Source organism: Callionymus lyra, chromosome 13 (genome assembly GCF_982586985.1).
Source record: "Callionymus lyra chromosome 13, fCalLyr1.hap1.1, whole genome shotgun sequence".
In the NCBI taxonomy this organism is placed as follows: Eukaryota; Metazoa; Chordata; class Actinopteri; order Syngnathiformes; family Callionymidae; genus Callionymus; species Callionymus lyra.
The window spans coordinates 1,794,767-1,811,291 of NC_141830.1; the positions used below are offsets into that span (position 1 = coordinate 1,794,767).

Here is a 16,525-nt window from a genome sequence, read left to right on the forward strand (position 1 = left end):
TTTGACGCAAGAGGCGCTTGTTTGTCCGGTGTGTGTGTGTGTGTCCGGTGTGTGTGTGTGTCCGGTGTGTGTGTGTCCGGTGTATGTGTGTCCGGTGTGTGTGTGTCCGGTGAGTGTGTGTGTCCGGTGTATGTGTGTGTCCGGTGTGTGTGTGTGTCCGGTGTATGTGTGTGTGTCCGGTGTGTGTGTGTCCGGTGTGTGTGTGTGTCCGGTGTATGTGTGTGTGTCCGGTGTATGTGTGTGTGTCCGGTGTGTGTGTGTCCTGTGTGTGTGTGTCCGGTGTGTGCGTGTCCGGTGTGTGTGTGTGTGTCCGGTGTGTGTGTGTGTCCGGTGTATGTGTGTGTGTCCGGTGTGTGTGTGTGTGTCCGGTGTGTGTGTGTGTCCGGTGTGTGTGTGTGTCCTGTGTGTGTGTGTCCGGTGTGTGTGTGTGTCCGGTGTGTGTGTGTGTCCGGTGTATGTGTGTGTGTCCGGTGTATGTGTGTCCGGTGTGTGTGTGTGTCCGGTGTATGTGTGTCCGGTGTGTGTGTGTGTCCGGTGTGTGTGTGTGTCCGGTGTGTGTGTGTCCGGTGTGTGTGTGTGTCCGGTGTGTGTGTGTGTCCGGTGTGTGTGTGTGTCCGGTGTGTGTGTGTGTCCGGTGTGTGTGTGTGTCCGGTGTGTGTGTGTGTCCGGTGTGTGTGTGTGTCCGGTGTGTGTGTGTGTCCGGTGTATGTGTGTCCGGTGTGTGTGTGTGTGTCCGGTGTGTGTGTGTGTCCGGTGTGTGTGTGTCCGGTGTGTGTGTGTCCGGTGTGTGCGTGTCCGGTGTGTGTGTGTCCGGTGTGTGTGTGTGTCCGGTGTGTGCGTGTCCGGTGTGTGTGTGTGTGTCCGGTGTATGTGTGTGTGTCCGGTGTATGTGTGTGTCCGGTGTGTATGTGTGTCCGGTGTGTGTGTGTGTCTGGTGTGTGTGTGTGTCCGGTGTGTGTGTGTGTCCGGTGTGTGTGTGTGTGTCCGGTGTATGTGTGTGTGTCCGGTGTGTGTGTGTCCGGTGTGTATGTGTGTCCGGTGTATGTGTGTGTGTGTCCGGTGTGTGTGTCCGGTGTGTGTGTGTGTCCGGTGTGTGTGTGTGTCCGGTGTATGTGTGTGTGTCCGGTGTGTGTGTGTGTCCGGTGTGTGTGTGTGTGTGTGTGTGTGTGTGTGTGTGTGTGTGTGTGTGTGTGTGTGTGTGTGTGTCCGGTGTGTGTGTGTGTCCGGTGTGTGTGAGCAAAAATAGTTTGTTTTCCAGCTAAACAACTGACTTCAATTATGAGGAAACGATGCTAAATGTTTTTCAATTACAAGAAGAAAGTTCGAACCCAAGTGTCTTCTGGGAACATGGAGGTCGACACTTTAAATCAGCTTTATTGATGGATCTGCAGGTGAGCGAGTCGTACCTCTCTGCCAGGTGATCTGGGACGGATCCAGGTCCAAGCGGACGAACGCGTTCACCTCCTCGGGCGTCAGCGATGACGGCTCTTCTTTGTCGACGCCGAGACGCTGAGGATGAGGATCGTTTTTAGTAGAACGAAGGATTTGAGTCGAACAAAAACTACAGACAATTCCAGTGAATGAGCGACACAGAATTAAAAAGCGGCTCTCTGAGGACATCTGCTGGAGGAAGAAGGTACAGCTGTCCGGTGTGTGTGGGTGTCCGGTGTATGTGTGTCCGGTGTGTGTCCGGTGTATGTGTGTGTGTCCGGTGTATGTGTGTGTGTCCTGTGTGTGTCCGGTGTGTGTGTGTCCGGTGTTTGTCCGGTGTGTGTGTGTGTGTCCGGTGTGTGTCCGGTGTGTGTGTGTGTGTCCGGTGTGTGTGTGTGTGTGTCCGGTGTGTGTCCGGTGTGTGTGTGTCCGGTGTGTGTCCTGTGTGTGTGTGTCTGGTGTGTGTGTCTGGTGTGTGTGTGTTTGGTGTGTGTCCTGTGTGTGTGTGTCAGTGTGTCCGGTGTGTGTGTGTGTGTCCGGTGTGTGTGTGTGTGTCCGGTGTGTGTGTCCGGTGTGTGTGCGTCCGGTGTGTGTGTGTCCGGTGTGTGTGTGTGTCCGGTGTGTGTGTGTGTCCGGTGTGTGTGTCCGGTGTGTGTGTCCGGTGTGTGTCCGGTGTGTGTCCTGTGTGTGTCCGGTGTGTGTGTCCGGTGTGTGTGTGTCCGGTGTGTGTGTGTCCGGTGTGTGTGTGTGTGTGTGTCTCTGGTGTTTTTAGTAGAACAAAGTATTTGAGTCAAAAAAAACTACAGACAATTCCAGTGAATGAGCGACACAAAATAAAAAGCTCTCTGAGGACATCTGCTGGAGGAAGAAGGTACAGCTTCAACGGTGTGACGAATCTAATCTGTAAGTCTTTGTGTGTCCGGTGTGTGTGTGTCCGGTGTGTGTCCTGTGTGTGTCCGGTGTGTGTCCTGTGTGTGTCCGGTGTGTGTGTCCGGTGTGTGTGTGTCCGGTGTGTGTGTCCGGTGTGTGTGTGTGTCCGGTGTGTGTGTGTCCGGTGTGTGTGTGTCCTGTGTGTGTGTGTCCTGTGTGTGTGTCCGGTGTGTGTGTGTGTGTGTGTGTCCGGTGTTTTTAGTAGAACAAAGTATTTGAGTCAAAAAAAACTACAGACAATTCCAGTGAATGAGCGACACAGAATAAAAAGCGGCTCTCTGAGGACATCTGCTGGAGGAAGAAGGTACAGCTTCAACGGTGTGACGAATCTAATCTGTAAGTAAGTTATATTTGTAGAGCTTTAAGTGAAGCCTGACCTACTGTGACCTTGACCAACATAATAGTCACTAATAAATCACGTTAACTTCATGAACTGCTTTGTTTTGACGATAAAATAAATACTAAAATACCATCGTTTGCAATTTGAGGTCATGTATGAAGAAAAGTGCAATATAATAAAATATCCGGTGTGTGTGTGTCCGGTGTGTGTGTGTCCGGTGTGTGTGTGTGTCCGGTGTGTGTCCGGTGTGTGTGTGTCCGGTGTGTGTGTGTGTCCGGTGTATGTGTGTGTCCGGTGTGTGTGTGTCCGGTGTGTGTGTGTGTGTCCGGTGTGTGTCCGGTGTGTGTCCTGTGTGTGTGTGTCCTGTGTGTGTTTGGTGTGTGTGTGTCCGGTGTGTGTGTGTGTGTGTGTGTGTGTGTGTGTGTGTGTGTGTCCGGTGTGTGTGTGTCCGGTGTGTGTCCTGTGTGTGTCCCCGGTGTATGTGTGTCCGGTGTGTGTGTGTGTGTGTGTCTGGTGTGTGTGTGTGTGTGTCCGGTGTGTGTGTGTGTGTGTCCGGTGTGTGTGTGTGTGTGTCCGGTGTGTCCGGTGTGTGTGTGTGTGTGTGTGTGTGTGTGTGTAATAATAATAATAGTTTTGTTCTTCACCAGGTTTTACGTCATAAAAACCTTCAAAAACACAGTATAGTTCATAAAGATGGTGTCAACCGTCTCTCTTCAGATCCTAACACGTCAAAGTATTTCCACGCATGACTCACATTGAGTCTGGAGATCTGGATCGGAGAGAATTTTCGAACCCCATTCACTGTAGGAACCAGTCGGTTGAAGAGAGCCTGTGGAACAACAACATAAGCCTGGTTAATAATAACAACAACAACAATTAATAAATAATAATTATACTGCGATTGAAACACTTGTATCTTTGTAAAGTTTTGGAGGCTAAAACAAATACTCAATAATAAAAAAAAAAAAAGAATGTATTTCAGGCTGAATTAAATAAATTAATTATTAAAAAAAACATGAGGGTCATAGGTCAAATTCAATTTGAATATTTGTACAACGCTAGGAAAAGTGCAAGTGAGCCGGGGGTCAAGGGTCACGAGCAGAACTCGTACTTGTACTGTGGAAGTAATAATACCTCGTTGGTTGACAACAGGTGAAAGAAAACCTCATGAATAAAAGAAATACTATATAAATAATATGACATTTCTGGGTGAATAGTAAACATCTTGTAGAATAGATGACAGTCATTGATCTGAACACAAGATCATTATTATTATTATTATCAATTATTAATAATTAATTATTATTTATTTATTATTTATTGATTTATTATTATCATATAATTATTATTATTAACTAATGTATTATTATTATTATTAATAATTAATAATTAATTATTATTATTATTTATTTATTATTATTATATAATTATTATTATATAATTATTAATAATTTATTATTATTAATATTATTATTTATTTATTATTCATTTATTATTATTATATAACTATTAATTAATTTATTATTATTATTATTAATAATTAATTATTATTATTATTTATTATTTATTTATTATTATTATAGAATTATTATTATATAATAATTATTATTAATATTATTATTTATTTATTATTTATTTATTATTATTATATAATTATTATTATTAATTAATTAATTATTATTAATATTATTATTTATTTATTATTTATTTGTTATTATTATATAATTATTATTATATTATTATTATTATTATTTTTTTTTTTAAGTATTGTTTTGATTGTCTAAGCGCTTTGTGACCCTGGTCTGGAAAAGCGCTATATATATAAATATTACTTACTTATTGATTATTAGCATCATGAAGCTAAACACTTGTACGAGTCACAGGCAAAAAAATAAGTTAAATTCTCCAAAAATTCCACATTTAAATGACATTTAAAAAACATTTTCAATGTTTTGTGTGAAAACCTCAATAATAATAGTTTATATAATAACCGTTTCAAACCATCAATAGATAAATGATGTAATAAATAATAATAAAAAAAAGATTTTAAACAGTAAATTAATTTGAAAGTTTATTTCCTTCTTCTGAACAGTGTTTTGATATTAAATAAAGACAAGTTTTAGTTTGAAAAAACGCCGAATATGTGATTTTATTTTGACACCTTGTCTGACTGAGTGGCTTCGTGAAGCATCCGGGCGTCGATGGCCGCCGCCACCAGGTTGTTGGCCGCCGTGATGGCGTGGATGTCTCCCGTGAGATGAAGGTTGAACTGAAACGGAAGGAAGGAACGTCACGACCTTGATTCGAAGTCGATCCATGTTGTGTTACTACCTCTTCCATAGGAATCACTTGTGCGTAACCGCCGCCTGCAGCGCCCCCTAGCAGCAGACGGGTGGAAATGACGGTCAACAAGGAGGTGATGGACAGAAGATGAACGTCTCAAACAGCAGCAGAAGTAAGTAAGTAATATTTATTTATATAGTGCTTTTCCAGACCAAGGTCACAAAGCGCTTAAACAATCAAAACAATACTCAAAAAAGTACTTTAAAGATCAAGATAATACTGAGAACAACACAGGAGTTCCAGAAAATCAAGGAAAAGCCTGAACAAATAGAAACGTCTTAAGATGTTTCTTGAAGGAGTCAGTAGATCATCAAACACAGATGTTTCTTAAAGGAGTCAGTAGATCATCAAACACAGATGTTTCTTAAAGGAGTCAGTAGATCATCAAACACAGATGTTTCTTGAAGGAGTCAGTAGATCATCAAACACAGATGTTTCTTGAAGGAGTCAGTAGATCATCAAACACAGATGTTTCTTGAAGGAGTCAGTAGATCATCAAACACAGATGTTTCTTGAAGGAGTCAGTAGATCATCAAACACAGATGTTTCTTGAAGGAGTCAGTAGATCATCAAACACAGATGTTTCTTGAAGGAGTCAGTAGATCATCAAACACATGTTTCTTAAAGGAGTCAGTAGATCATCAAACACAGATGTTTCTTGAAGGAGTCAGTAGATCATCAAACACATGTTTCTTAAAGGAGTCAGTAGATCATCAAACACAGATGTTTCTTGAAGGAGTCAGTAGATCATCAAACACAGATGTTTCTTGAAGGAGTCAGTAGATCAAACACAGATGTTTCTTAAAGGAGTCAGTAGATCATCAAACACAGATGTTTCTTGAAGGAGTCAGTAGATCATCAAACACAGATGTTTCTTGAAGGAGTCAGTAGATCATCAAACACACAGATGTTTCTTGAAGGAGTCAGTAGATCATCAAACACAGATGTTTCTTGAAGGAGTCAGTAGATCATCAAACACAGATGTTTCTTGAAGGAGTCAGTAGATCATCAAACACAGATGTTTCTTGAAGGAGTCAGTAGATCATCAAACACACATGTTTCTTGAAGGAGTCAGTAGATCATCAAACACACATGTTTCTTGAAGGAGTCAGTAGATCATCAAACACACATGTTTCTTGAAGGAGTCAGTAGATCATCAAACACAGATGTTTCTTGAAGGAGTCAGTAGATCATCAAACACAGATGTTCCTTGAAGGAGTCAGTAGATCATCAAACACAGATGTTTCTTGAAGGAGTCAGTAGATCATCAAACACAGATGTTTCTTGAAGGAGTCAGTAGATCATCAAACACAGATGTTTCTTGAAGGAGTCAGTAGATCATCAAACACAGATGTTTCTTGAAGGAGTCAGTAGATCATCAAACACAGATGTTTCTTGAAGGAGTCAGTAGATCATCAAACAAAGATGTTTCTTGAAGGAGTCAGTAGATCATCAAACACAGATGTTTCTTGAAGGAGTCAGTAGATCATCAAACACAGATGTTTCTTGAAGGAGTCAGTAGATCATCAAACACAGATGTTTCTTGAAGGAGTCAGTAGATCATCAAACACAGATGTTTCTTGAAGGAGTCAGTAGATCATCAAACACAGATGTTTCTTGAAGGAGTCAGTAGATCCATCAAGAGCAAAGAGAGAGAAGATCGTTCCAAAGCTTAGGAGCAACAGCCTGAAAAGATTTCTCTCCTCTGGTCCTGAGAACCATAAGTAGATTCTGATCCACAGACCTCAGAGCCCGAGCAGGGGTGTAAGGCTGGATCAGATCAGTGATGGAAGGAGGAGCCTGACCATGAATAGCTCTGAAGAGAAGCCTCTCGCAGAAGATAAGCTTATCAAACACAACCATGACTGGACTCCTCCCAACGGTGGAGGTGTTTTCCTCGGTAACTTCACGCTTCAACTCATGATAGAAACACTCGTCATCACTGACCTTTGACCCCGAAGGTTGGCCCTTGGGAAGGTTGTCTGAGACACGCGAAGGAGTTGAGCTTCAGGTGAGCAGAGAGGGCTTGGACCAGACCGATGGTCACCGTGCTCTTGCCTTCCCCCAGTGGAGTCGGAGTGATACTGCAGCACAGAAGCTCTCAATGTTACCAGTGGATCACGAGAGACTTGAAGACTCTGAAGTAAAAACACACCCAGCGACCAGGACGTAGTTCCCATCAGGCTGTGTTTGAAGGCGATCCAAGAGGGAGAGCTGGACCTTTGCCTTGTTCCTGCCGTAAGCTTCCAGCTCCTCTGGTCTCAAGCCGATCTCTTCTGCCAGCTGGTCCACCGACTTCGGCGTCTGGGCTCTGGAGATCTCGATATCACTGAAGAAGACACCAGAAACGGGTGAGAAAACATGATGCTGGAGATGAAACTTGTGACACATCTCTAGATGGACGTCAAGAGAACATGATGCTGGAGATGAAACTGAGACACATCTCTAGATGGACGTCAAGAGAACATGACGCTGGAGATGAAACTGTGACACATCTTCAGATGGACGTCAAGAGAACATGATGCTGGAGATGAAACTGAGACACATCTCTAGATGGACGTCAAGAGAACATGATGCTGGAGATGAAACTGTGACACATCTCTAGATGGACGTCAAGAGAACATGATACTGGAGATGAAACTGTGACACATCTCTAGATGGACGTCAAGAGAACATGATGCTGGAGATGAAACTGAGACACATCTCTAGATGGACGTCAAGAGAACATGATGCTGGAGATGAAACTGAGACACATCTCTAGATGGACGTCAAGAGAACATGACGCTGGAGATGAAACTGAGACACATCTCTAGATGGACGTCAAGAGAACATGATGCTGGAGATGAAACTGAGACACATCTCTAGATGGACGTCAAGAGAACATGATGCTGGAGATGAAACTGAGCCACATCTCTAGATGGACGTCAAGAGAACATGATGCTGGAGATGAAACTGTGACACATCTCTAGATGGACGTCAAGAGAACATGATGCTGGAGATGAAACTGAGCCACATCTCTAGATGGACGTCAAGAGAACATGATGCTGGAGATGAAACTGTGACACATCTCTAGATGGACGTCAAGAGAACATGATGCTGGAGATGAAACTGAGACACATCTCTAGATGGACGTCAAGAGAACATGATGCTGGAGATGAAACTGTGACACATCTCTAGATGGACGTCAAGAGAACATGATGCTGGAGATGAAACTGAGACACATCTCTAGATGGACGTCAAGAGAACATGATGCTGGAGATGAAACTGAGACACATCTCTAGATGGACGTCAAGAGAACATGATGCTGGAGATGAAACTGTGACACATCTCTAGATGGACGTCCAGAGAACATGATGCTGGAGATGAAACTGAGACACATCTCTAGATGGACGTCCAGAGAACATGATGCTGGAGATGAAACTGAGACACATCTCTAGATGGACGTCAAGAGAACATGATGCTGGAGATGAAACTGAGACACATCTCTAGATGGACGTCAAGAGAACATGACGCTGGAGATGAAACTGAGACACATCTCTAGATGGACGTCAAGAGAACATGACGCTGGAGATGAAACTGAGACACATCTTCAGATGGACGTCAAGAGAACATGATGCTGGAGATGAAACTGAGACACATCTCTAGATGGACGTCAAGAGAACATGATGCTGGAGATGAAACTGTGACACATCTCTAGATGGACGTCAAGAGAACATGATGCTGGAGATGAAACTGAGACACATCTTCAGATGGACGTCAAGAGAACATGATGCTGGAGATGAAACTGAGACACATCTCTAGATGGACGTCAAGAGAACATGATAATGGAGATGAAACTGTGACACATCTCTAGATGGACGTCAAGAGAACATGATGCTGGAGATGAAACTGAGACACATCTCTAGATGGACGTCAAGAGAACATGATGCTGGAGATGAAACTGTGACACATCTCTAGATGGACGTCAAGAGAACATGATGCTGGAGATGAAACTGAGACACATCTCTAGATGGACGTCAAGAGAACATGACGCTGGAGATGAAACTGAGACACATCTCTAGATGGACGTCAAGAGAACATGACGCTGGAGATGAAACTGAGACACATCTCTAGATGGACGTCAAGAGAACATGACGCTGGAGATGAAACTGAGACACATCTCTAGATGGACGTCAAGAGAACATGACGCTGGAGATGAAACTGTGACACATCTCTAGATGGACGTCAAGAGAACATGATGCTGGAGATGAAACTGTGACACATCTCTAGATGGACGTCAAGAGAACATGACGCTGGAGATGAAACTGAGACACATCTCTAGATGGACGTCAAGAGAACATGATGCTGGAGATGAAACTGTGACACATCTCTAGATGGACGTCAAGAGAACATGATGCTGGAGATGAAACTGAGACACATCTTCAGATGGACGTCAAGAGAACATGATGCTGGAGATGAAACTGAGACACATCTCTAGATGGACGTCAAGAGAACATGATAATGGAGATGAAACTGTGACACATCTCTAGATGGACGTCAAGAGAACATGATGCTGGAGATGAAACTGAGACACATCTCTAGATGGACGTCAAGAGAACATGATGCTGGAGATGAAACTGTGACACATCTCTAGATGGACGTCAAGAGAACATGATGCTGGAGATGAAACTGAGACACATCTCTAGATGGACGTCAAGAGAACATGACGCTGGAGATGAAACTGAGACACATCTCTAGATGGACGTCAAGAGAACATGACGCTGGAGATGAAACTGAGACACATCTCTAGATGGACGTCAAGAGAACATGACGCTGGAGATGAAACTGAGACACATCTCTAGATGGACGTCAAGAGAACATGACGCTGGAGATGAAACTGTGACACATCTCTAGATGGACGTCAAGAGAACATGATGCTGGAGATGAAACTGTGACACATCTCTAGATGGACGTCAAGAGAACATGACGCTGGAGATGAAACTGAGACACATCTCTAGATGGACGTCAAGAGAACATGATGCTGGAGATGAAACTGTGACACATCTCTAGATGGACGTCAAGAGAACATGACGCTGGAGATGAAACTGTGACACATCTCTAGATGGACATCAAGAGAACATGACGCTGGAGATGAAACTGAGACACATCTCTAGATGGACGTCAAGAGAACATGACGCTGGAGATGAAACTGAGACACATCTTCAGATGGACGTCAAGAGAACATGATGCTGGAGATGAAACTGAGACACATCCCTAGATGGACGTCAAGAGAACATGATGCTGGAGATGAAACTGAGACACATCTCTAGATGGACGTCAAGAGAACATGACGCTGGAGATGAAACTGTGACACATCTCTAGATGGACGTCAAGAGAACATGATGCTGGAGATGAAACTTGTGACACATCTCTAGATGGACGTCAAGAGAACATGATGCTGGAGATGAAACTGAGACACATCTCTAGATGGACGTCAAGAGAACATGACGCTGGAGATGAAACTGAGACACATCTCTAGATGGACGTCAAGAGAACATGATGCTGGAGATGAAACTGAGACACATCTCTAGATGGACGTCAAGAGAACATGATGCTGGAGATGAAACTGAGACACATCTCTAGATGGACGTCAAGAGAACATGATGCTGGAGATGAAACTGTGACACATCTCTAGATGGACGTCAAGAGAACATGACGCTGGAGATGAAACTGAGACACATCTCTAGATGGACGTCAAGAGAACATGATGCTGGAGATGAAACTGAGACACATCTCTAGATGGACGTCAAGAGAACATGACGCTGGAGATGAAACTGAGCCACATCTCTAGATGGACGTCAAGAGAACATGACGCTGGAGATGAAACTGTGACACATCTCTAGATGGACATCAAGAGAACATGATGCTGGAGATGAAACTGTGACACATCTCTAGATGGACGTCAAGAGAACATGATGCTGGAGATGAAACTGAGACACATCTCTAGATGGACGTCAAGAGAACATGATGCTGGAGATGAAACTGAGACACATCTCTAGATGGACGTCAAGAGAACATGATAATGGAGATGAAACTGTGACACATCTCTAGATGGACGTCAAGAGAACATGATGCTGGAGATGAAACTGAGACACATCTCTAGATGGACGTCAAGAGAACATGATGCTGGAGATGAAACTGTGACACATCTCTAGATGGACGTCAAGAGAACATGATGCTGGAGATGAAACTGAGACACATCTCTAGATGGACGTCAAGAGAACATGACGCTGGAGATGAAACTGTGACACATCTCTAGATGGACGTCAAGAGAACATGATGCTGGAGATGAAACTGAGACACATCTCTAGATGGACGTCAAGAGAACATGACGCTGGAGATGAAACTGTGACACATCTCTAGATGGACGTCAAGAGAACATGACGCTGGAGATGAAACTGAGACACATCTCTAGATGGACGTCAAGATAACATGACGCTGGAGATGAAACTGTGACACATCTTCAGATGGACGTCAAGAGAACATGATGCTGGAGATGAAACTGAGACACATCTTCAGATGGACGTCCAGAGAACATGACGCTGGAGATGAAACTGAGACACATCTCTAGATGGACGTCAAGAGAACATGACGCTGGAGATGAAACTGTGACACATCTCTAGATGGACGTCAAGAGAACATGACGCTGGAGATGAAACTGAGACACATCTCTAGATGGACGTCAAGAGAACATGACGCTGGAGATGAAACTGTGACACATCTTCAGATGGACGTCAAGAGAACATGATGCTGGAGATGAAACTGAGACACATCTCTAGATGGACGTCAAGAGAACATGATGCTGGAGATGAAACTGAGACACATCCCTAGATGGACCTCAAGAGAACATGATGCTGGAGATGAAACTGAGACACATCTCTAGATGGACGTCAAGAGAACATGATGCTGGAGATGAAACTGAGACACATCTCTAGATGGACGTCAAGAGAACATGATGCTGGAGATGAAACTGTGACACATCTCTAGATGGACGTCAAGAGAACATGATGCTGGAGATGAAACTGAGACACATCTCTAGATGGACGTCAAGAGAACATGATGCTGGAGATGAAACTGAGACACATCTCTAGATGGACGTCAAGAGAACATGACGCTGGAGATGAAACTGAGACACATCTCTAGATGGACGTCAAGAGAACATGATGCTGGAGATGAAACTGAGACACATCTCTAGATGGACGTCAAGAGAACATGATGCTGGAGATGAAACTGTGACACATCTCTAGATGAACGTCAAGAGAACATGACGCTGGAGATGAAACTGAGACACATCTCTAGATGGACGTCAAGAGGACATGACGCTGGAGATGAAACTGAGACACATCTCTAGATGGATGTCAAGAGAACATGACGCTGGAGATGAAACTGAGACACATCTCTAGATGGACGTCAAGAGAACATGACGCTGGAGATGAAACTGAGACACATCTCTAGATGGACGTCAAGAGAACATGACGCTGGAGATGAAACTGAGACACATCTCTAGATGGACGTCAAGAGAACATGACGCTGGAGATGAAACTGAGACACATCTCTAGATGGACGTCAAGAGAACATCTACCTCGGCACTGGAGTCAGGGGCTGGAGTCTGAGGCTGCGCAGCTTCCAGGGCTGGTACTGCTGCTCCTCGTTCCACCTGCTGCTGCTACGAACAACATTCTGGAAGACAGAACGAGGCTCAGACACAGAACTCGAGTGTAGCTTCAGGGAGGAAGAGGACGGACCTGGATCCTGCAGGCTGCAGTGTTGTAGTGCAGGCTGGACGTCTCAGGCGTGACATCATCTGAGGACAGAAGTGTTTTATCTCCATTTTATTAGATGTTTGAAGCAGAACGTGCTATAAAAAGATACAACATATAAATGTAACACATAAAGAAAATGATATAAACGTTTCTTACTGGTTTCCAGTGCAGACGCACACCTGATGAAAGGGACTCCTGGCTGGATCCAGGACGGCGGGACTTCCATGTCTTCTGCTCCGCAGACGACCACGGCGTCAGCCTCCATCATCTGTGAGGGTCAAGGTCACGAGTTAGTCCACGCGATGACAGACATTCAGGAGAGAAATCTTTTCAGGCTGTTGCTCCTAAGCTTTGGAACGATCTTCTCTCTCTTTGCGCTTGATGGATCTACTGACTCCTTTAAGAAACATCTGTGTTTGATGATCTACTGACTCCTTTAAGAAACATCTGTGTTTGATGATCTACTGACTCCTTCAAGAAACATCTGTGTTTGATGATCTACTGACTCCTTCAAGAAACATCTGTGTTTGATGATCTACTGACTCCTTCAAGAAACATCTGTGTTTGATGATCTACTGACTCCTTCAAGAAACATCTGTGTTTGATGATCTACTGACTCCTTCAAGAAACATCTGTGTTTGATGATCTACTGACTCCTTCAAGAAACATCTGTGTTTGATGATCTACTGACTCCTTCAAGAAACATCTGTGTTTGATGATCTACTGACTCCTTCAAGAAACATCTGTGTTTGATGATCTACTGACTCCTTCAAGAAACATCTGTGTTTGATGATCTACTGACTCCTTCAAGAAACATCTGTGTTTGATGATCTACTGACTCCTTCAAGAAACATCTGTGTTTGATGATCTACTGACTCCTTCAAGAAACATCTGTGTTTGATGATCTACTGACTCCTTCAAGAAACATATGTGTTTGATGATCTACTGACTCCTTCAAGAAACATCTGTGTTTGATGATCTACTGACTCCTTCAAGAAACATCTGTGTTTGATGATCTACTGACTCCTTCAAGAAACATCTGTGTTTGATGATCTACTGACTCCTTCAAGAAACATCTGTGTTTGATGATCTACTGACTCCTTCAAGAAACATCTGTGTTTGATGATCTACTGACTCCTTCAAGAAACATCTGTGTTTGATGATCTACTGACTCCTTTAAGAAACATCTGTGTCGGAGGTTCACGACGACACCAGCAGGAGGTATGAAGGTCTGTTCAAACATCTACCTGTCTCTGCAGCGTCTTTGAATTCCATGGACACTTGAGAACGGCGCTCGTCCTTCGTCCCAGCTGAGCCTGGAGGATGGTCCCCAGCGGTCCGTCGGAGCCGAGGAGCATCACGGTCTTCCCCTCGGACAGAGCATCTGTGAGGACGTCACGTCAGAAGAGGGTCGTCCAGGGCGTCCAGAAGGTCCACTCACCACATTTCTCCAGCTCCGAGACCACAGCGCTGACCGCTGGAGGCACGAAGCCTCGGCGCTCGTCGCCTTGAAAGAGACGTCCGAGGTTCGTGAACGAGATCCTGTTGAAGTAAACTTCAGTATCTCAATATATTACAATACATCAGTGTTACTGCAGTATCTCAATATATTACAATACATCAGTGTTACTGCAGTATCTCAATATATTACAATACATCAGTGCTACTGCAGTATCTCAATATATTACAATACATCAGTGTTACTTCAGTATCTCAATATATTACAATACATCAGTGTTACTGCAGTATCTCAATATATTACAATACATCGTTGTTACTTCAGTATCTCAATATATTACAATATATCGTTGTTACTGCAGTATCTCAATATATTACAATACATCAGTGCTACTGCAGTATCTCAATATATTACAATATATCCTTGTTACTTCAGTATCTCAATATATTACAATACATCATTGTTACTGCAGTATCTCAATATATTACAATATATCGTTGTTACTGCAGTATCTCAATATATTACAATATATCGTTGTTACTTCAGTATCTCAATATATTACAATACATCAGTGTTACTGCAGTATCTCAATATATTACAATATATCGTTGTTACTGCAGTATCTCAATATATTACAATATATCGTTGTTACTGCAGTATCTCAATATATTACAATATATCAGTGCTACTGCAGTATCTCAATATATTACAATACATCAGTGTTACTGCAGTATCTCAATATAATACAATACATCAGTGCTACTGCAGTATCTCAATATATTACAATATATCAGTGCTACTGCAGTATCTCAATATATTACAATATATCGTTGTTACTTCAGTATCTCAATATATTACAATATATCGTTGTTACTGCAGTATCTCAATATATTACAATATATCGTTGTTACTTCAGTATCTCAATATATTACAATATATCGTTGTTACTGCAGTATCTCAATATATTACAATATATCGTTGTTACTTCAGTATCTCAATATATTACAATATATCGTTGTTACTTCAGTATCTCAATATATTACAATATATCGTTGTTACTGCAGTATCTCAATATATCGTTGTTACTTCGGTATCTCAATATATTACAATATATCGTTGTTACTTCAGTATCTCAATATATTACAATATATCGTTGTTACTGCAGTATCTCAATATATTACAATATATCGTTGTTACTTCAGTATCTCAATATATTACAATATATCGTTGTTACTGCAGTATCTCAATATATTACAATATATCGTTGTTACTTCAGTATCTCAATATATTACAATATATCGTTGTTACTGCAGTATCTCAATATATTACAATATATCGTTGTTACTGCAGTATCTCAATATATTACAATACATCAGTGTTACTGCAGTATCTTAATATATTACAATATATCGTTGTTACTGCAGTATCTCAATATATTACAATATATCGTTGTTACTTCAGTATCTCAATACATCGTTGTTACTTCAGTATCTCAATATATTACAATATATCGTTGTTACTGCAGTATCTCAATATATTACAATATATCGTTGTTACTGCAGTATCTCAATATATTACAATATATCGTTGTTACTTCAGTATCTCAATACATCGTTGTTACTTCAGTATCTCAATATATTACAATATATCAGTGTTACTGCAGTATCTCAATATATTACAATATATCGTTGTTACTTCAGTATCTCAATATACTGTATTACAATACATCAGTGTTACTGCAGTATCTCAATATATTACAATATATCGTTGTTACTTCAGTATCTCAATATATTACAATATATCGTTGTTACTGCAGTATCTCAATATATTACAATATATCGTTGTTACTTCAGTATCTCAATATATTACAATATATCGTTGTTACTTCAGTATCTCAATTTATTACAATATATCGTTGTTACTGCAGTATCTCAATATATCGTTGTTACTGCAGTATCTCAATATATTACAATATATCGTTGTTACTTCAGTATCTCAATATATTACAATATATCGTCGTTACTTCGGTATCTCAATATATTACAATATATCGTTGTTACTTCAGTATCTCAATATATTGTTGTTACTTCAGTATCTCAATATATTACAATATATCGTTGTTACTGCAGTATCTCAATATATTACAATATATTGTTGTTACTTCAGTATCTCAATACATGGTATCGTGATACTCCAGATTCTCGCCTCTACACAGCTCTA

The 16,525-nt window shown here is 42.0% G+C and overlaps 1 protein-coding gene across 1 annotated transcript in view; it reads right to left on the reverse strand.

Moving 5' to 3' along the window:
- mthfd1l (methylenetetrahydrofolate dehydrogenase (NADP+ dependent) 1 like) overlaps positions 1-16,525 on the reverse strand; it is a 45,559-nt gene that overhangs the window by 23,675 nt on the left and 5,359 nt on the right. Inside the window, exons 6-16 of the mRNA XM_087805314.1 lie at positions 14,288-14,388; positions 14,094-14,230; positions 13,003-13,114; positions 12,829-12,887; positions 12,666-12,763; positions 7,200-7,373; positions 6,992-7,128; positions 5,033-5,079; positions 4,863-4,970; positions 3,456-3,530; positions 1,407-1,509 (exon numbers count right to left, since the gene is read on the reverse strand). Coding sequence (XP_087661440.1) covers positions 1,407-1,509; positions 3,456-3,530; positions 4,863-4,970; positions 5,033-5,079; positions 6,992-7,128; positions 7,200-7,373; positions 12,666-12,763; positions 12,829-12,887; positions 13,003-13,114; positions 14,094-14,230; positions 14,288-14,388 — 1,151 coding nt within the window. The remainder of the gene's footprint in view (positions 1-1,406; positions 1,510-3,455; positions 3,531-4,862; positions 4,971-5,032; positions 5,080-6,991; positions 7,129-7,199; positions 7,374-12,665; positions 12,764-12,828; positions 12,888-13,002; positions 13,115-14,093; positions 14,231-14,287; positions 14,389-16,525) is intronic.